Source organism: Oncorhynchus keta, chromosome 13, assembly GCF_023373465.1.
Source record: "Oncorhynchus keta strain PuntledgeMale-10-30-2019 chromosome 13, Oket_V2, whole genome shotgun sequence".
Lineage (NCBI taxonomy): Eukaryota > Metazoa > Chordata > Actinopteri > Salmoniformes > Salmonidae > Oncorhynchus > Oncorhynchus keta.
The window spans coordinates 3569046-3590085 of NC_068433.1; the positions used below are offsets into that span (position 1 = coordinate 3569046).

Genomic DNA, 21040 nt, shown 5'->3' on the forward strand with positions numbered 1-21040 from the left:
GTCACTCTACGGCTCCTCAACCTCTCTCTGTCCCTGGTTAGTAACTCTACAGCTCCTCAACCTCTCTCTGTCCCTGGTTAGTAACTCTACGGCTCCTCAACCTCTCTCTGTCCCTGGTTAGTCACTCTACAGCTCCTCAACCTCTCTCTGTCCCTGGTTAGTCACTCTACAGCTCCTCAACCTCTCTCTGTCCCTGGTTAGTAACTCTACGGCTCCTCAACCTCTCTCTGTCCCTGGTTAGTAACTCTACAGCTCCTCAACCTCTCTCTGTCCCTGGTTAGTCACTCTACAGCTCCTCAACCTCTCTCTGTCCCTGGTTAGTAACTCTACAGCTCCTCAACCTCTCTCTGTCCCTGGTTAGTAACTCTACAGCTCCTCAACCTCTCTCTGTCCCTGGTTAGTAACTCTACAGCTCCTCAACCTCTCTCTGTCCCTGGTTAGTAACTCTACAGCTCCTCGACCTCTCTCTGTCCCTGGTTAGTAACTCTACAGCTCCTCCTCAACCTCTCTCTGTCCCTGGTTAGTCACTCTACAGCTCCTCCTCAACCTCTCTCTGTCCCTGGTTAGTAACTCTACAGCTCCTCAACTCTCTCTGTCCCTGGTTAGTCACTCTACAGCTCCTCAACCTCTCTCTGTCCCTGGTTAGTCACTCTACGGCTCCTCAACCTCTCTCTGTCCCTGGTTAGTCACTCTACAGCTCCTCAACCTCTCTCTGTCCCTGGTTAGTAACTCTACAGCTCCTCAACCTCTCTCTGTCCCTGGTTAGTAACTCTACAGCTCCTCAACCTCTCTCTGTCCCTGGTTAGTAACTCTACAGCTCCTCAACCTCTCTCTGTCCCTGGTTAGTAACTCTACAGCTCCTCAACCTCTCTCTGTCCCTGGTTAGTAACTCTACAGCTCCTCAACCTCTCTCTGTCCCTGGTTAGTAACTCTACAGCTCCTCAACCTCTCTCTGTCCCTGGTTAGTAACTCTACAGCTCCTCCTCAACCTCTCTCTGTCCCTGGTTAGTAACTCTACAGCTCCTCAACCTCTCTCTGTCCCTGGTTAGTAACTCTACAGCTCCTCCTCAACCTCTCTCTGTCCCTGGTTAGTAACTCTACAGCTCCTCCTCAACCTCTCTCTGTCCCTGGTTAGTAACTCTACAGCTCCTCAACCTCTCTCTGTCCCTGGTTAGTAACTCTACAGCTCCTCAACCTCTCTCTGTCCCTGGTTAGTAACTCTACAGCTCCTCAACCCTCTCTGTCCCTGGTTAGCAACTCTACAGCTCCTCAACCTCTCTCTGTCCCTGGTTAGTCAACTCTACAGCTCCTCAACCTCTCTCTGTCCCTGGTTAGTCACTCTACAGCTCCTCAACCTCTCTCTGTCCCTGGTTAGTCAACTCTACAGCTCCTCAACCTCTCTCTGTCCCTGGTTAGCAACTCTACAGCTCCTCAACCTCTCTCTGTCCCTGGTTAGTAACTCTACAGCTCCTCCTCAACCTCTCTCTGTCCCTGGTTAGTAACTCTACAGCTCCTCAACCTCTCTCTGTCCCTGGTTAGTCACTCTACAGCTCCTCAACCTCTCTCTGTCCCTGGTTAGTAACTCTACAGCTCCTCAACCTCTCTCTGTCCCTGGTTAGTAACTCTACAGCTCCTCAACCTCTCTCTGTCCCTGGTTAGTAACTCTACAGCTCCTCAACCTCTCTCTGTCCCTGGTTAGTAACTCTACAGCTCCTCAACCTCTCTCTGTCCCTGGTTAGTAACTCTACAGCTCCTCCTCAACCTCTCTCTGTCCCTGGTTAGTCACTCTACAGCTCCTCAACCTCTCTCTGTCCCTGGTTAGTCACTCTACAGCTCCTCAACCTCTCTCTGTCCCTGGTTAGTCACTCTACAGCTCCTCAACCTCTCTCTGTCCCTGGTTAGTCACTCTACAGCTCCTCAACCTCTCTCTGTCCCTGGTTAGTCACTCTACAGCTCCTCAACCTCTCTCTGTCCCTGGTTAGTAACTCTACAGCTCCTCAACCTCTCTCTGTCCCTGGTTAGTAACTCTACAGCTCCTCAACCTCACTCTGTCCCTGGTTAGTAACTCTACAGCTCCTCAACCTCTCTCTGTCCCTCGTTAGTAACTCTACAGCTCCTCCTCAACCTCTCTCTGTCCCTGGTTAGTAACTCTACAGCTCCTCAACCTCTCTCTGTCCCTGGTTAGTAACTCTACAGCTCCTCCTCAACCCTCTCTGTCCCTGGTTAGTCACTCTACAGCTCCTCAACCTCTCTCTGTCCCTGGTTAGTAACTCTACAGCTCCTCCTCAACCTCTCTCTGTCCCTGGTTAGTAACTCTACAGCTCCTCCTCAACCTCTCTCTGTCCCTGGTTAGTAACTCTACAGCTCCTCCTCAACCTCTCTCTGTCCCTGGTTAGTAACTCTACAGCTCCTCAACCTCTCTCTGTCCCTGGTTAGTAACTCTACAGCTCCTCAACCTCTCTCTGTCCCTGGTTAGCAACTCTACAGCTCCTCAACCTCTCTCTGTCCCTGGTTAGTAACTCTACAGCTCCTCAACCTCTCTCTGTCCCTGGTTAGCAACTCTACAGCTCCTCAACCTCTCTCTGTCCCTGGTTAGTCAACTCTACAGCTCCTCAACCTCTCTCTGTCCCTGGTTAGTAACTCTACAGCTCCTCAACCTCTCTCTGTCCCTGGTTAGTAACTCTACAGCTCCTCCTCAACCTCTCTCTGTCCCTGGTTAGTAACTCTACAGCTCCTCCTCAACCTCTCTCTGTCCCTGGTTAGTAACTCTACAGCTCCTCAACCTCTCACCATCACTGGTAAACTTCCTCCTCCTCACCCCTCCTATCCTTCTATCTGTCTCTCTCTCTGTCTCTCTCTCTGTCTCTCCTCTATCGTTATAATATATGTGTGGTTGTGTTGTAGGATCAATAACTGTGTTGGAGAGTTGAACCAGAAGTACTTCATCCAGTTTCTCTTCTACACAGGTGAGTCCTCTACGCTCTCCTCTCCCTCTCTCTCTCATCCCCTTCTCTCTCTCATCCCCTTCTCTCTCTCATCCCCTTCTCTCTCTCATCCCCCTCTCTCTCTCATCCGTCTCTCTCCAGGTATGGCCAGTCTCTACTCCATGGCTCTGGTGGTGTCAGCCTGGGTGTGGAGAATACGGAGCGAGAGAGACGGGGAAGGAGAGAAGGAAGGAGAGGAGTCTCCCAGCAAACACCTGATTGTGTGAGTGAAGGACGAGAGAGAGAGGATGGAGAGGATGGAGAGGATAGAGAGGGTAGAGAGGGTGGAGAGGGTAGAGAGGATGGAGAGGGTAGAGAGGGTAGAGAGGATGGAGAGGATGGAGAGGATGGATGGAGAGGATGGATGGAGAGATGGATGGAGAGGGTAGAGGGGATGGATAGAGAGGATGGAGAGGGTGGAGAGGATGGAGAGGGTGGAGAGGATGGATGGAGAGGATGGATGGAGAGGATGGATGGAGAGGGTAGAGGGGATAGAGAGGATGGAGAGGATGGAGAGGGTAGAGGGGATAGAGAGGATGGAGAGGATGGGGAGGGTGGAGAGGATAGAGAGGATGGATGGAGAGGATGGATGGAGAGGATGGAGAGGATAGAGAGGATGGAGAGGGTGGAGAGGGTAGAGAGGATGGAGAGGGTAGAGAGGATGGAGAGGGTAGAGAGGATGGAGGGTGGAGAGGATGGAGAGGTGGAGAGGGTGGAGAGGGTGGAGAGGATAGAGAGGGTGGAGAGGATAGAGAGGATGGAGAGGATGGAGAGGATGGAGAGGATGGAGAGGATAGAGAGGATGGAGAGGTAGAGAGGATGGAGAGGGTGGAGAGGATAGATGGAGAGGATGGAGAGGATAGAGAGGATGGAGAGGGTGGAGAGGATAGAGAGGATGGAGAGGGTAGAGAGGGTGGAGAGGGTAGAGAGGGTGGAGAGGGTAGAGAGGGTAGAGAGGATGGAGAGGGTGGAGAGGGTAGAGAGGATGGAGAGGATGGAGAGGGTAGAGAGGATGGAGAGGGTGGAGAGGGTGGAGAGGGTGGAGAGGGTGGAGAGGGTGGAGAGGGTGGAGAGGGTGGAGAGGATGGAGAGGATGGAGAGGATGGAGAGGTGGGAGGGTGGAGAGGATGGAGAGGGTGGAGAGGGTGGAGAGGATGGAGAGGATGGAGAGGGTAGAGAGGGTAGAGAGGGTAGAGAGGGTAGAGAGGATGGAGAGGGTAGAGAGGATGGAGAGGGTGGAGAGGATGGAGAGGGTGGAGAGGGTGGAGAGGGTGGAGAGGATGGAGAGGATATCATTCTCCTGGTTGTGATGGGTGGAGAGGGTGGATTGATGAGAGGATGGAGAGGATCAGGATGGAGAGGGTAGATTCTCCTGAGGGTTGAGAGGATGGAGAGGATGGAGAGGGTGGAGAGGATGGAGAGGGTGGAGAGGGTGGAGATGATAGAGAGGATGGAGAGGATGGAGAGGATAGAGAGGATGGAGAGGATGGAGAGGGTAGAGAGGATGGAGAGGATGGAGAGGGTGGAGAGGATGGAGAGGGTGGAGAGGGTGGAGAGGATAGAGAGGATGGAGAGGATGGAGAGGATGGAGAGGATGGAGAGGATGGAGAGGATGGAGAGGGTAGAGAGGATAGAGAGGATAGAGAGGATGGAGAGGATGGAGAGGGTGGAGAGGATAGAGAGGATGGAGAGGGTGGAGAGGATGGAGAGGGTAGAGAGGATGGAGAGGGTGGAGAGGATAGAGAGGATAGAGAGGATGGAGAGGGTGGAGAGGATGGAGAGGATGGAGAGGATGGAGAGGGTAGAGAGGATGGAGAGGGTAGAGAGGATAGAGAGGATGGAGAGGGTGGAGAGGATGGAGAGGATGGAGAGGGTGGAGAGGATAGAGAGGATGGAGAGGATGGAGAGGAGAGGGTGGAAGGATGGAGAGGGTGGAGAGGATGCAGAGGGTAGAAGGATAGAGAGGGTAGAGAGGGTAGAGAGGGTAGAGAGGGTAGAGAGGGTGGAGAGGGTGGAGAGGATGGAAGGATGGAGAGGGTGAAGGGTGGAGAGGATAGAGAGGATGGAGAGGGTGGAGAGGATGGACAGGATGGAGAGGATAGAGAGGATGGAGAGGATAGAGAGGAAGAGAGGATAGAGAGGATAGAGAGGCAGAGAGGATGGAGAATGGAGAGGGTAGAGAGGATGGAGAGGATGGAAGGATGGAGAGGGTGGAGAGGGTAGAGAGGGTGGAGAGGATGGAGAGGGTAGAGAGGATAGAGAGGGTGGAGAGGATGGAGAGGGTGGAAGGATGGAGAGGATGGAGAGGGTGGAGAGGCAGGGTGGAAGGGTGGAGAGGGTGGAGAGGATGGAAGGGTGGAGAGGATAGAGAGGATGGAAGGGTGGAGAGGATGGAGAGGGTGGAGAGGATAGAGAGGATGGCAGGGTAGAAGGGTGGAGAGGGTGGAGAGGATGGAGAGGGTGGAGAGGGTGGAGAGGCAGGGGTGGAAGGATGGAGAGGATGGAGAGGGTGGAGAGGATAGAGAGGGTGGAGAGGATAGAGAGGATGGACCTCTGGAGAGGATGGAGAGGGTGGAGCAGCCTGAAGGATGGAGAGGATGGAGAGGGTAGAAGGGAGGCAGGTGGAGAGGGTGGAGAGGGTGGAAGGATGGAGAGGGTGGAGAGGATGGAGAGGATAGAGAGGATAGAGAGGATGGAGAGGATAGAGAGGATAGAGAGGATAGAGAGGATGGAGAGGATAGAGAGGGTGGAGGGATGGAAAGAGAGGATGGAGAGGATAGAGAGGGTAGAGAGGGTGAGAGGATGGAGAGGATAGAGAGGATGGAGGGGTAGAGAGGATGGAGAGGATAAGAGGCAGGGTGGAGAGGATGGAGAGGGTGGAAGGGTGGAGAGGATGGAGAGGATGGAGAGGATGGAGATGATTAAGGATGGAGAGGATAGAGAGGATAGAGAAAGGATGGAGAGGGTGGAGAGGGTGGAGAGGATGGAGAGGATGGAGGGGTGAAGGATAGAGAGGATGGAGCAGGGAGAGGATGGAGAGGATAGAGAGGATAGAAGGATGGAGAGGGTGGAGAGGGTGGAGAGGATGGAGAGGGTAGAGAGGGTAGAGAGGATGGAGAGGATGGAGAGGATGGAGAGGGAGTATGGAGAGGGTGGAAGGATAGCAGAGGATGGAGAGGGTGGAGAGGGTGGAGAGGGTGGAGAGGATGGAGAGGGTGGAGAGGATGGAGAGGGTAGAGAGGATGGAAGGATGGAGAGGGTGGAGAGGGTGGAGAGGGTGGAGAGGATGGAGAGGGTGGAGAGGGTGGAGCAGGGTGGAGAGGATGGAGAGGGTGGAGAGGATGGAGAGGGTGGAGAGGATGGAGAGGGTGGAGAGGATAGAGAGGGTGAGAGGATGGAGAGGGTGGAGAGGGTGGAGAGGATGAGAAGATGGAGAGGGTGGAGAGGAGGAGGGATGGAGAGGATGAGAGGATGGAAGGATGGAGAGGATAGAGAGGATAGAGAGGATGGAGAGGATAGAGAGGATGGAGAGGATGGAGAGGATGGAGAGGATGGAGAGGATGGAGAGGGTGGAGAGGGTGGAGAGGATGGAGAGGATAGAGAGGATGGAGAGGGTGGAGAGGGTGGAGAGGGTGGAGAGGATGGAGAGGATGGAAGGGTAGAGAGGATGGAGAGGATGGAGAGGATGGAGAGGATGGAGAGGGTAGAGAGGATGGAGAGGGTAGAGAGGATGGAGAGGATGGAGAGGGTGGAGAGGGTGGAGAGGGTAGAGAGGATGGAGAGGATAGAGAGGATAGAGAGGATGGAGAGGATAGAGATGTACAAGTATAATTTTTGTGATGTATATTCTGTCTTTTCATTGTTGCCCCTCCTCAGAGCTCACTACATCATTCTCCTGGTTGTGATGTATATTCTGTTCATTGTTGCCCCTCCTCAGAGCTCACTACATCATTCTCCTGGTTGAGTCGGTGTTGTTTGGAGTGTTCGTCATGGTCATCTTCTACGACCAGGTATGGTCAAGTCTCGGTTAAATGTGTTGTTTGCATTCAGAAAAGACCTCAGAAGACCTCTCTTAACGAGGCAGGCCTGAAACTGACCTCTTTTAACGAGGCAGGCCTGAAACTGACCTCTTTTAACGAGGCAGGCCTGAAACTGACCTATTTTAACGAGGCAGGCCTGAAACTGACCTCTTTTAACGAGGCAGGCCTGAAACTGACCTCTTTTAACGAGGCAGGCCTGAAACTGACCTCTCTTAACGAGGCAGGCCTGAAACTGACCTCTTTTAACGAGGCAGGCCTGAAACTGACCTCTTTTAACGAGGCAGGCCTGAAACTGACCTCTCTTAACGAGGCAGGCCTGAAACTGACCTCTTTTAACGAGGCAGGCCTGAAACTGACCTCTCTTAACGAGGCAGGCCTGAAACTGACCTCTCTTAACGAGGCAGGCCTGAAACTGACCTCTCTTAACGAGGCAGGCCTGAAACTGTTCTCTCTTAACGAGGCAGGCCTGAAACTGTTCTCTCTTAACGAGGCAGGCCTGAAACTGTTCTCTCTTAACGAGGCAGGCCTGAAACTGACCTCTCTTAACGAGGCAGGCCTGAAACTGTTCTCTCTTAACGAGGCAGGCCTGAAACTGATCTCTCTTAACGAGGCAGGCCTGAAACTGCCTCATTTAACGAGGCAGGCCTGAAACTGACCTCATTTAATGAGGCAGGCCTGAAACTGACCTCTTTTAACGAGGCAGGCCTGAAACTGACCTCTTTTAACGAGGCAGGCCTGAAACTGACCTCTTTTAACGAGGCAGGCCTGAAACTGACCTCTTTTAACGAGGCAGGCCTGAAACTGACCTCTTTTAACGAGGCAGGCCTGAAACTGACCTCTTTTAACGAGGCAGGCCTGAAACTGACCTCTTTTAACGAGGCAGGCCTGAAACTGACCTCTTTTAACGAGGCAGGCCTGAAACTGACCTCTTTTAACGAGGCAGGCCTGAAACTGACCTCTTTTAACGAGGCAGGCCTGAAACTTTGGGGACATGTTTGTTTTAACCTGATCACTTAATTCTCTCTCCATCCTCCTCTCTCTCCATCCTCTCCTCTCTCTCTCCATCCTCTCTCTCTCTCTCCATCCTCCTCTCTCTCTCTCCATCCTCCTCTCTCTCTCTCCCTCCTCCCTCTCTCTCTCCATCCTCTCTCCTCCTCCTCTCTCTCTCTCCATCCTCCCTCTCTCTCTCTCCATCCTCCTCTCTCTCTCTCTCTCCATCCTCCTCTCTCTCTCCATCCTCCTCTCTCTCTCCATCCTCCTCTCTCTCTCCATCCCTCTCTCTCCATCCCCTCTCTCTCTCCATCCCCCTCTCTCCTCCTCTCCTCCATCCCCCTCTCTCTCCATCCCCCTCTCTCTCTCCATCCCCTCTCTCTCTCCATCCCCCCCTCTCTCTCTCTCTCTCTCTCCATCCCCTCTCTCTCTCTCTCCATCACTCTCTCCATCTCTCTCTCTCTCTCTCTCCATCCCCCTCTCTCTCTCTCTCTCTCTCTCCCTCTCTCTCTCTCTCTCCCTCTCTCTCCATCCCCCTCTCTCTCTCTCCATCCCTCTCTCTCAGTTGGTGTCCATTATAACAGATGAAACTCCTATAGAACATTTGAGGAACAGACTGATGAAAGACAGAACATCGATCACCAGCAGCACCTCTGAGCCACCGACACACATCCCACACACACGCAAGCCCAAACTAGCCCTGCTCAGAGAGGTCTTCGGGAGAGGTGTGTGTGTGTGTGTGTGTGTGTGTGTGTGTGTGTGTGTGTGTGTGTGTGTGTGTGTGTTCAACTGTCTGTTCATGGTTTTGCTCACAGTCTTAAAGACTATTTAGCCATATAGTAACATATATCTAACAGTAGCGCTGTCTCTCTCTCCCCCCCGTCTCTCAGGGTCGGTGTTCTGTTGGCTGTTCCCTCTACATTCCAGTCCCCCCCCCTGTCTCTCAGGGTCGGTGTTCTGTTGGCTGTTCCCTCTACATTCCAGTCCCCCTACAGTCGGTGGAATCAGCTACTCGGCTGTTCCGGATTATGATGTGTAACGTTCCCGCAACCTTCAAACAACATTCTGTGACGACAGCGTTTTAACATTCCTTCAACGTTGTGGTTACGTTACGGTCATCATGTCATTAGGGCTGTCAAATGGTTCATTGAATTCGTGGCGTTAGTTAATCGCAATTCGTCACAATGTTTGATACACACACACATCTTCTCTCACACACTCACATACTCTCTCTCTCTCTCTCTCACACACACACATGCTCTCTCTCTCTCACACACACACACACACACACACACACACACACACACACACACACACACACACACACACACACACACACACACACACACACACACACTCACATACTCTCTCTCTCACACACACACACACTCACATACTCTCTCTCTCTCTCTCACACACACACATGCTCTCTCTCACACACACACACACACACACTCACATACTCTCTCTCTCTCTCTCTCTCTCACACACACACATTCTCTCTCTCACACACACACACACACACACACACACACACACACACACACACACACACACACTCTCTCACACACACACACACACACACACACACTCTCTCTCTCTCACACACACACACACACACACATCCTCTCTCACACACACACACACACACACATCCTCTCTCTCTCTCACACACACCATATCCTTCCTTTTCAGTTCTGCCTGTGCGTAGCCTAGTTCGTGGTCAGGTTATCAGGTTTCCATCCCGTTAGGTAACATGACTAGCTAGCTAAACAATGTTTATTATCAAAACAAACAACGAGTTTAAAAACGGCCGGCGACATGCACACGAATTCCTCGAAGAGAAAGAAAATGCTCCGACATGATTTTTGTCTCGCGGTCTAAAGTGATGTAGTGGCTGTGTTGCGTTTTTAAAAAGGTTCCGGTCAGTGTTAGAAATGGAGATACGATATGTTATGAAACGCGTTAACCCTCGACAGCCCTAAATATAGTATACAGGTTAATATCATAGGTTACTGAAATGTTTGGTTAACTAACATTCCCACAACTTTAGGGGATCATGGTAACCTTTTCAAAAAAAAGAATGTTCCTTCAACGTTGTGGATTCAGGTCACTGAACGGGGTTACATTGAAGTTTTGGTTACTGCAGTTTTACGTGAAGGTTAGGGTTAGATGTTAGGGTTAGATGTTGAGGGAAGGTTAGGGTTAGATGTTAGGGTTAGATGTTGAGGGAAGGTTAGGGTTGAGGGAATATTAGGGTTGATGGAAGGTTAGTTTTAGATGTTGAGGGAAGGTTAGGGCTGAGGGAAGGTTAGGGCTGAGGGAAGGTTAGGGTTGAGGGAAGGTTAGATGTTGAGAGAAGGTTAGATGTTGAGGGAAGGTTAGATGTTGAGGGAAGGTTAGATGTTGAGAGAAGGTTAGGGTTGAGAGAAGGTTAGGGTTGAGGGAAGGTTAGATGTTGAGAGAAGGTTAGGGTTGAGAGAAGGTTAGGGTTGAGGGAAGGTTAGATGTTGAGGGAAGGTTAGATGTTGAGGGAAGGTTAGATGTTGAGGGAAGGTTAGATGTTGAGGGAAGGTTAGATGTTGAGGGAAGGTTAGGGTTGAGGGAAGGTTAGGGTTGAGGGAAGGTTAGGGTTGAGGGAAGGTTAGGGTTGAGGGAAGGTTAGGGTTGAGGGAAGGTTAGGGTTGAGGGAAGGTTAGGGTTGAGAGAAGGTTAGATGTTGAGGAAGGTTAGATGTTGAGGGAAGGTTAGATGTTGAGGGAAGGTTAGGGTTGAGAGAAGGTTAGGGTCGAGAGAAGGTTAGGGTTGAGGGAAGGTTAGATGTTGAGGAAGGTTAGGGCTGAGAGAAGGTTAGGGCTGAGAGAAGGTTAGGGTTGAGAGAAGGTTAGGGCTGAGAGAAGGTTAGGGTTGAGGGAGGGTTAGGGTTAATGTTAGGGTTAGATGTTGAGGGAAGGTTAGGGTTAGATGTTGAGGGAAGGTTAGGGTTGAGGGAAGGTTAGGGTTAGATGTTGAGGGAAGGTTAGGGTTGAGGGAAGGTTGGGGTTAGATGTTAGGGTTAGATGTTGAGGGAAGGTTAGATGTTGAGGGAAGGTTAGGGTTGAGGGAAGGTTAGGGTTGAGGAGGCTTAGGGTTGAGGGAAGGTTAGGGTTGAGGGAAGGTTAGGGCTAGATGTTGAGGGAAGGTTAGGGTTGAGGGAAGGTTAGGGTTAGATGTTGAGAGAAGGTTAGGGCTGAGGGAAGGTTAGGGCTGAGGGAAGGTTAGGGCTGAGGGAAGGTTAGGGCTGAGGGAAGGTTAGGGCTGAGGGAAGGTTAGGGCTGAGGGAAGGTTAGATGTTGAGGGAAGGTTAGTTTTAGATGTTGAGGGAAGGTTAGGGTTAGATGTTGAGGGAAGGTTAGGGTTAGATGTTGAGGGAAGGTTAGGGTTAGATGTTGAGGGAAGGTTAGGGTTAGATGTTGAGGGAAGGTTAGGGTTAGATGTTGAGGGAAGGTTAGGGTTAGATGTTGAGGGAAGGTTAGGGTTAGATGTTGAGGGAAGGTTAGGGTTAGATGTTGAGGGAAGGTTAGGGTTAGATGTTGAGGGAAGGTTAGGGTTAGATATTGAGGGAAGGTTAGGGTTGAGGGAAGGTTAGTTGTAGATGTTGATGGAAGGTTAGGGTTGATGGAAGGTTAGGGTTAGATGTTGAGGAAGGTTAGGGTTGATGGAAGGTTAGGGTTAGATGTTGAGGAAGGTTAGGGTTGATAGAAGGTTAGGGTTAGATGTTGAGGGAAGGTTAGGGTTGATGGAAGGTTAGGGTTAGATGTTGAGGGAAGGTTAGGGTTACCCCTACAACACACACTACCCAACCACCACACACACTACCACACACACTACCACTACCACACACACTACCACACACACTACCACACACACTACCACAACCACACACACTACCCACTACCACACACACTACCACACACACTACCACTACCACAACCACACACACTACCACACACACTACCACTACCACAACCACACACACTACCACTACCACACACACTACCACTACCACACACACTACCACACACACTACCACTACCACAACCACACACACTACCACTTCCACTACCACACACACTACCACTACCACACACACTACCACTCCCACTACCACACACACTACCACACACACTACCACTACCACACACACTACCGCACACACAGTCAGAATTTGTCTCAGTAAATCACCTTGGTTGTTGACTGTGAGGGAAGATGAATCTGAACATGGTTTATTTATATAGACTATTTTCCATCTCTACCTGTGTGTGTTTGTGACGTTTTACCTACCTACAGATCAGACCTGGGGTTCAAATACTTTTTAATAGTCGTTTGAAATTATTTGAGCGTTTGCTTCAGTCTGCCTCGAATGCCAGATGGCCAGGGTTTGTACTTTTGGGACTTTTCTATTTATTTATTTAGTTATTTTTTCATGTCGAGAAGCTCAATCAAGCCTAGATACTTTTTCTGAAATTATGTCGAATAGTATTTGAACCCAGGTCTACTACCTGTACTCGCACTGAGTGGACAAAACATTAAGAACACCTGCTCTTTCCATAATACTGACCAGGTGAATCCAGGTGAAAACTATGATCCCTTATTGATGTCACTTGTTAAATCCACTTCAGTCAGTGTAGATGAAGGGGAGGAGACGGGATAAAGAAGGGTTTTTAAGCCTTGACACTATTGAGACGTGGATTGTGTACGTGTGCCATTCAGAGGGTGAAAGGTCAAGACAAAATATTGAAGTGCTTTTGAACAGGGTTGGTACGTTCCAGGCGCACCGGTTTGTGTCAATGTAACCGTATACTTTAGACCGTCCCCTCGCCCCATACCCGGGCTCGAACCAGGGACCCTCTGCACACATCAACAACAGTCACCCCACGAAGCATCGTTACCCATCACTCCACAAAAGCCGCGGCTCTTGCAGAGCAAAGGGGGAACCACTACTTCAAGGTCTCAGAGCAAGTGACGTCACCGATCGAAACGCTATTAGTGCGCACCACCGCTAACTAGCTAGCCATTTCACATCCGTTATATCAGCACCACCGCTAACTAGCATCAAGAACTGTAAGGCTGCTGGGTTTTTCAGTTTCCCATATGTATCAAGAATGGTCCGACACCCAAAGGAGTCAACATTAGGAGGGTGTTCTTAATATTTAGTATGCTAGGTACTCAACATGAGGAAGGTGTTCTTAATATTTAGTATGCTAGGTACTCAACATGAGGAAGGTGTTCTTAATATTTAGTATGCTAGGTACTCAATATTAGGAAGGTGTTCTTAATATTTAGTATGCTAGGTACTCAACATGAGGAAGGTGTTCTTAATATTTAGTATGCTAGGTACTCAATATTAGGAAGGTGTTCTTAAAATTTAGTATGCTCAGTAGTCCACATTAGGAAGGTGTTCTTAATATTTAGTATGCTCGGTACTCAATATTAGGAAGGTGTTCTTAAAATTTAGTATGCTCAGTAGTCAACATTAAGGTGTTCTTAATATTTAGTATGCTCGGTACTCAACATTAGGAAGGTGTTCTTAATATTTAGTATGCTCAGTAGTCCACATTAGGAAGGTGTTCTTAATATTTAGTATGCTCAGTAGTCCACATTAGGAAGGTGTTCTTAATATTTAGTATGCTCGGTACTCAATATTAGGAAGGTGTTCTTAAAATTTAGTATGCTCAGTAGTCAACAGTAGGAAGGTGTTCTTAATATTTAGTATGCTAGTAGTCAACATTAAGGTGTTCTTAATATTTAGTATGCTAGGTACTGAACATTAGGAAGGTGTTCTTAATATTTAGTATGCTCGGTACTCAACATTAGGAAGGTGTTCTTAATATTTAGTATGCTAGGTACTCAACATTAGGAAGGTGTTCTTAATATTTAGTATGCTAGGTACTCAACATGAGGAAGGTGTTCTTAATATTTAGTATGCTAGGTACTCAACATGAGGAAGGTGTTCTTAATATTTAGTATGCTAGGTACTCAATATTAGGAAGGTGTTCTTAAAATTTAGTATGCTCAGTAGTCCACATTAGGAAGGTGTTCTTAATATTTAGTATGCTCGGTAGTCAACAGTAGGAAGGTGTTCTTAATATTTAGTATGCTCAGTAGTCAACATTAAGGTGTTCTTAATATTTAGTATGCTCGGTACTCAACATTAGGAAGGTGTTCTTAATATTTAGTATGCTCGGTACTCAACATTAGGAAGGTGTTCTTAATATTTAGTATGCTAGGTACTCAACATTAGGAAGGTGTTCTTAATATTTAGTATGCTAGGTACTCAACATTAGGAAGGTGTTCTTAATATTTAGTATGCTAGGTACTCAACATTAGGAAGGTGTTCTTAATATTTAGTATGCTAGGTACTCAATATTAGGAAGGTGTTCTTAAAATTTAGTATGCTCAAGTAGTCCACATTAGGAAGGTGTTCTTAATATTTAGTATGCTCGGTAGTCAACAGTAGGAAGGTGTTCTTAATATTTAGTATGCTCGGTACTCAACATTAGGAAGGTGTTCTTAATATTTAGTATGCTCGGTACTCAACTTTAGGTAGGTGTTCTTAATATTTTGTATACTCGGTGTATTTTATGTGTTCTATTCATATGAAGGGGAGATATGGTATTCGTCCCAAACAGCACCCTTATTTATTTAACTAGGCAAGTCAGTTAAGAACATATTCTTATTTTCAATGACGGCCTAGGAACAGTGGGTTAACTGCCTGTTCAGGGGCAGAACGACAGATTTGTACCTTGTCAGCTCGGGGGTTTGAACTTGCTTGAGTCCAATGCTCTAACCACTAGGCTACCCTGCCGCCCCAACCCTATTCCCTATATAGTGCACTGACTACTAGAGTACCGTTTGAGACTGCTACCATTACGTTGATTCTGACAACATGATCAGGGTACTTGGTTTGCCTCTTGGTTTTATGTTGAAACATTAACAGTTTTTATTTATTTATAATGATATTGTTACTGGCTGCGTCCTGGTCCCAAAATAGCACCCGTTATTCCCTATTTATAGTGCACTACTTTAGACCAGAGCCCTATTCCCTATTTAGTGCACTACTTTAGACCAGAGCCCTATTCCCTATTTAGTGCACTACTTTAGACCAGAGCCCTATGGAACCCTATTCCCTATATAGTGCACTACTTTAGACCAGAGCCCTATTCCCTATATAGTGCACTACTTTAGACCAGAGTCCTATTCCCTATATAGTGGTACTACTTTAGACCAGAGCCCTATTCCCTATTTATAGTGCACTACTTTAGACCAGAGCCCTATTCCCTATATAGTGCACTACTTTAGACCAGAGCCCTATTCCCTATTTAGTGCACTACTTTAGACCAGAGCCCTATGGAACCCTATTCCCTATATAGTGCACTACTTTAGACCAGACCCCTATTCCCTATATAGTGCACTACTTTAGCCCAGAGTCCTATTCCCTATATAGTGCACTACTTTAGACCAGAGCCCTATGGAACCCTATTCCCTATATAGTGCACTACTTTAGACCAGAGCCCTATTCCCTATATAGTGCACTACTTTAGACCAGAGTCCTATTCCCTATATAGTGGTACTACTTTAGACCAGAGCCCTATTCCCTATTTAGTGCACTACTTTAGACCAGAGCCCTATTCCCTATATAGTGCACTACTTTAGACCAGAGCCCTATTCCCTATATAGTGCACTACTTTAGACCAGAGCCCTATTCCCTATATAGTGCACTACTTTAGACCAGAGCCCTATTCCCTATATAGTGCACTACTTTAGACCAGAGCCCTATTCCCTATATAGTGCACTACTTTAGACCAGAGCCCTATTCCCTATTTAGTGCACTACTTTAGACCAGAGCCCTATTCCCTATTTAGTGCACTACTTTAGACCAGAGCCCTATTCCCTATATAGTGCACTACTTTAGACCAGAGCCCTATTCCCTATATAGTGGTACTACTTTAGACCAGGGCCCTATTCCCTATTTAGTGCACTACTTTAGACCAGAGCCCTATTCCCTATATAGTGGTACTACTTTAGACCAGAGCCCTATTCCCTATATAGTGGTACTACTTTAGACCAGGGCCCTATTCCCTATTTAGTGCACTACTTTAGACCAGAGGCCTATTCCCTATATAGTGGTACTACTTTAGACCAGAGCCCTATTCCATATATAGTGGTACTACTTTAGACCAGAGCCCTATTCCCTATATAGTGGTACTACTTTAGACCAGGGCCCTATTCCCTATATAGTGGTACTACTTTAGACCAGAGCCCTATTCCCTATATAGTGGTACTACTTTAGACCAGAGCCATATTCCCTATATAGTGGTACTACTTTAGACCAGAGCCATATTCCCTATATAGTGGTACTACTTTAGACCAGAGCCCTATTCCATATATAGTGGTACTACTTTAGACCAGAGCCCTATTCCATATATAGTGGTACTACTTTAGACCAGAGCCCTATTCCATATATAGTGGTACTACTTTAGACCAGAGCCCTATTCCATATATAGTGGTACTACTTTAGACCAGAGCCCTATTCCATATATAGTGGTACTACTTTAGACCAGAGCCCTATTCCCTATATAGTGCACTACTATAGACCAGAGCCCTATAGGGCCCTATTCCCTATATAGTGGTACTACTATAGACCAGAACCCTATTCCCTATATAGTGGTACTACTTTAGACCAGAGCCCTATTCCCTATATAGTGCACTACTTTAGACCAGAGCCCTATTCCCTATATAGTGCACTACTTTAGACCAGAGCCCTATTCCCTATTTAGTGCACTACTTTAGACTAGGGCCGTCAGGGATACCGACTCGTTGTTTTTTTAAATCTTGATTTTGTTTTGTTGACAGCGGAGTGGAATGTATATATGTGTACAGAGGAGGAATCGTGTTTCATGATGACGTTTACATTTATTAATACATCGATATTTTACTGTGTATCTGTCCCAAATGGCACTCTTATTCCCAATTTTAGTGCACTACTTTTAAAGGGAATGGGTTGCCATTTTGGACGTATTGTGTGTGTATCTCTGACTGTGAACTACAACTGTGTGTGTTTTCTAAATGCTGCTGGGGACTACTGCATTATGTGGAAGTAAAATATTTTAAATCTGGTATGTATTTTGTGTGAGGAGTATGTGAAATTATATATTTTATATTTTCCTAAAAAAAAAAAAAAGGATAAAACATGTTTGTTTTTTTGCATTTAGAGATTTGATCTACATCCGGTAGGAAAACCCTGGTCCCGGAGTGCCTCAGCCATTTCGTGTTTTAATGGACCTGTACGACCAGGTGTGTAGAATTTAGACAATCACCGAACTGATCAATTAGCTCAGTTGGTCAGGTGTGGTTGTAATGGTGTTCTTCGTTTGTTGAAAGAGAGTCGGACCGAAATGCAGCGTGGTGGTTACTCGTGTCTTTAATGAAGAGAATGACGATACATGAAATAACTTAATAAATACAAAAACAACAAACGTAACGTGAAACCTAATTACAGCCTATCTGGTGAAGCTACACAGAGACAGGAACAATCACCCACGAAATACAAAGCGAAACCAGGCTACCTAAATACGGTTCCCCATCAGAGACAACGAGAATCACCTGACTCTGATTGAGAACCGCCTCAGGCAGCCAAGCCCATACAACACCCCTACTCAGCCGCGATCCCAAATACTACAAAAAACCCAATACGACAATACAATAAACCCATGTCCCACCCTGGCCTGAACAAATAATAAAGAAAACACAAAATACTAAGACCAAGGCGTGACAGAACCCCCCTAAGGTGCGGACTCCCGGACGCACCTCAAAACCATAGGGAGGGTCCGGGTGGGCGTCTGTCCATGGTGGCGGTTCCGGCTCAGGACGTGGACCCCACTCCATTAATGTCATAGTTCCTCCCCTTTGCGTCCTGGGATAATCCACCCTCGCCGCCGACCATGGCCTAATAGTCCTCACCCAGAACCCCACTGGACTGAGGAGCAGCTCGGGACTGAGAGGCAGCTCGGAACTGAGGGGCAGCTCGGGACTGAGGGGCAGCTCGGGACTGAGGGGCAGCTCGGGACTGAGGGGCAGCTCGGGACTGAGGGGCAGCTCGGGACTGAGGGGCAGCCCGGGACTGAGGGGCAGCCCGGGACTGAGGGGCAGCCCGGGACTGAGGGGCAGCCCGGAACTGAGGGGCAGCCCGGAACTGAGGGGCAGCCCGGAACTGAGGGGCAGCCCGGAACTGAGGGGCAGCCCAGTACTGAGATGAAGCTCAGGCAGGTAGTAGGCTCCGGTAGATCCTGGCTGGCTGGCGGATCTGGAAGATTCTGGTTGACTAGCAGATCTGGAAGATTCTGGTTGACTGGCAGATCTGGAAGAATCTGGTTGACTGGCGGATCTAGCTGCTCTATGCAGACTGACAGCTCCTTGCAGACTGACAGCTCCTTGCAGACTGACAGCTCCTTGCAGACTGGCAGCTCTTTGCAGACTGACAGCTCTGGCTGCTCCATGCAGGCTGGCAGCTCCTTGCAGACTGGCAGCTCCTTGCAGACTGACACCTCTTTGCAGACTGGCAGCTCTGGCTGCTTCATGCAGACTGACATCTCTGGCTGCTTCATGCAGACTGACAGCTCTGGCTGCTTCATGCAGACTGACAGCTCAGGCTGCTCCGAACAGGCAGGAGGCTCCGGCAGCGCTGTAGAGGAGGAAGGCTCTGATAGCGCTGAACAGGCGGGAGACTCCGACAGCGCAGGAGGGAAGGAAGGCTCTGATAGCGCTGAACAGACAGGAGACTCCAGCAGCGCTGTAGAGGAGGAAGGCTTTGATAGCGCTGAACAGGCGGGAGACTCCGACAGCGCAGGAGAGGCGAGGCGCACTGTAGGCCTGATGCGTGGTGCTGGCACTGGTGATACTGGAGCGAGGACACGCACAGGAAGCCTGGTGCGGGGAGCTGCTACCGGAGGACTGGTGTGTAGAGGTGGCTCTGGATAGACCGGATCGTGCAGGCGCACTGGAGCTCTTGAGCACCGAGCCTGCCCAACCTTACCTGGCTCGATGCCCACTCTAGCCCGGCCAATACAAAGGGCTGGTATGAACCGCACCGGGCTATGCACCCGCACTGGAAACACAGTGCGCTCCATAGCATAACATGGTGTCTGCCCGGTCTCTCTAGCCCCCTCTAGTCACCTTGGCCTGAACAAATAATTAAAGAAAACACAAAATATTAAGACCAAGGCGTGACAGTGGTGCCTAGTTGGAATATAATACCTGCAGTACCTGCAGCTCTACAGGGACAGAGTTGCCTGAACCCGGTCGTACAGAGTAGTGAGGAGGAGCCGCACGGACCCTTCGTGTCCGGAAGTCATTGTAGCAAACGGCGCTCTGTAGAGTTGATGTTTTCTTGTGTGAATGAACTTGTGACATTACTTAATTACTCGTTATATTAATAAAGTCCTGATTTTAATCAACCAATACGATAGTCATTTGATTTTAAAAAAGAGGTTGGTGGGGATAGGCTTCCCGTCACAGGTCCAAGATCAGTCAAACGTCCAGCTGTAACCCCATCGCTAATGACGCCGGTGGACCTCAAAACTGACCTTCACAGGTCCAAGATCAGTCAAACGTCCAGCTGTAACCCCATCGCTAATGACGCCGGTGGACCTCAAAACTGAACTTCACAGGTCCAAGATCAGTCAAACGTCCAGCTGTAACCCCATCGCTAATGACGCCGGTGGACCTCAACTGAACTTCACAGGTCCAAGATCAGTCAAACGTCCAGCTGTAACCCCATCGCTAATGACGCCGGTGGACCTCAAAACTGAACTTCACAGGTCCAAGATCAGTCAAACGTCCAGCTGTAACCCCATCGCTAATGACGCCGGTGGATCTCAAAACTGACCTTGGATCTGCGTTAAGGATCTTTACAGCTAGTTTCTTAGTAACACTTCATTTTAAGGGGTCCTTTATTATAGTGTAATTACACAAGTATTGTAGTTAATTGTAACAACAACTTTTTATTTATTTATTTTACCTTTATTTAACCAGGCAAGTCAGTTAAGAACATATTCTTATTTTCAATGACGGCCTGGGAACAGTGGGTTAACTGCCTGTTCAGGGGCAGAACAACGATTTGTACCGTGTCAGCTCGGGGGTTTGAACTCGCAACCTTCCGGTTACTAGTCCAACGCTCTTACCACTAGGCTACGCTGCCGCCCCATTTAATCTTTTTTATCGGTAATAACATGTAACTGGTGGTAATTGCAGTTTTTAATGAGAGGTGGAACAGCAAATGCTTCTTACCATGCTTGTTACAAATGGGCAAGTTTTCACGAAATTCACACATTTTTTTTTAAAGGTTTAGTTTGTTCTCAGCTGCATCCGATTCAGTAATAACGGGCACCAGGTTGTCATCGCTTGTGGACAGATGCGCTGGGTGTCTGAGATTTATAATTATATATTTATAATTTACCTACCTGTGAATGAACACTCTTCCAAACCTCCACTCAATGTTGTTGCCAGCACTTGCTCCCCCCCCCCCAAAAAAAATGTACCATCGGGGTCAGCTTGGTTTATAAAAGCAGATGTACAGAGCTCTCTATTTTTACATATTTCTGATACTGAATGTTGTCAAATCTTCAACCAAATCCTAATATTCGATAAAGGGAACCTGAATGAACAAATAACACAACAATGACATCATTATTTAATGAACAAAGTTATGCAACAACCAAATGCCCCTGGGTGAAAAAGTAATTTCCCCGTTTACACTCAGTAACTGGTTATGCCACCTTTTCCTCCCACCAACCACTTCCTGAAGTTGATCAGTCCACCTTTAGCTGCAATGACTCCCACCAACCACTTCCTGAAGTTGATCAGTCCACCTTTAGCTGCAATGACTCCCACCAACCACTTCCTGAAGTTGATCAGTCCACCTTTAGCTGCAATGACTCCCACCAACCACTTCCTGTAGTTGCTCAGTCCACCTTTAGCTGCAATGAC

The 21040-nt window shown here is 48.4% G+C and overlaps 1 protein-coding gene and 2 long non-coding RNA genes across 91 annotated transcripts in view; 2 read left to right on the top strand and 1 right to left on the bottom strand.

The window, feature by feature from the left end:
• The window catches only part of zgc:77880 (zf-DHHC domain-containing protein), a 29057-nt gene extending 17216 nt beyond the window's left edge, over positions 1-11841 (top strand). The window contains exons 5-13 of one of the 50 annotated variants that reach the window (XM_052459071.1): positions 2905-2966; positions 3087-3207; positions 6922-6994; positions 8580-8739; positions 8905-10725; positions 10761-10812; positions 10847-11014; positions 11339-11596; positions 11742-11841. In XM_052459071.1, the coding sequence (XP_052315031.1) occupies positions 2905-2966; positions 3087-3207; positions 6922-6994; positions 8580-8739; positions 8905-9053 (565 nt within the window). In that variant the 3' untranslated portion in view covers positions 9054-10725; positions 10761-10812; positions 10847-11014; positions 11339-11596; positions 11742-11841. The other 49 variants (XM_052459078.1, XM_052459084.1, XM_052459087.1 and 46 more) reach the window with 49 other exon arrangements.
• On the bottom strand, positions 22-2017 carry LOC127906636 (uncharacterized). Of its 5 annotated transcripts, none has more exons than XR_008062183.1 (3): positions 1763-1964; positions 462-547; positions 22-61 (listed from the first exon to the last, which is right to left on the bottom strand). It is a non-coding gene; the product is annotated as an uncharacterized LOC127906636 (long non-coding RNA). The 5 variants fall into 5 exon arrangements; XR_008062184.1 differs by lacking the exon at positions 22-61 and adding an exon at positions 222-261; XR_008062185.1 differs by lacking the exon at positions 22-61 and adding an exon at positions 302-341.
• Positions 11842-12157: 316 nt separating the features above from the next.
• LOC127906635 (uncharacterized) lies at positions 12158-17173 on the top strand. Of its 36 annotated transcripts, none has more exons than XR_008062170.1 (5): positions 12158-13365; positions 13495-13577; positions 13832-14387; positions 14475-14560; positions 14604-17173. It is a non-coding gene; the product is annotated as an uncharacterized LOC127906635 (long non-coding RNA). The 36 variants fall into 36 exon arrangements; XR_008062177.1 differs by having other exon boundaries at positions 13832-13917; positions 14004-14387; positions 14475-17173; XR_008062163.1 differs by having other exon boundaries at positions 12158-13279; positions 13323-13365; positions 14475-17173.
• The last annotated feature ends 3867 nt before the right edge of the window (positions 17174-21040 follow it).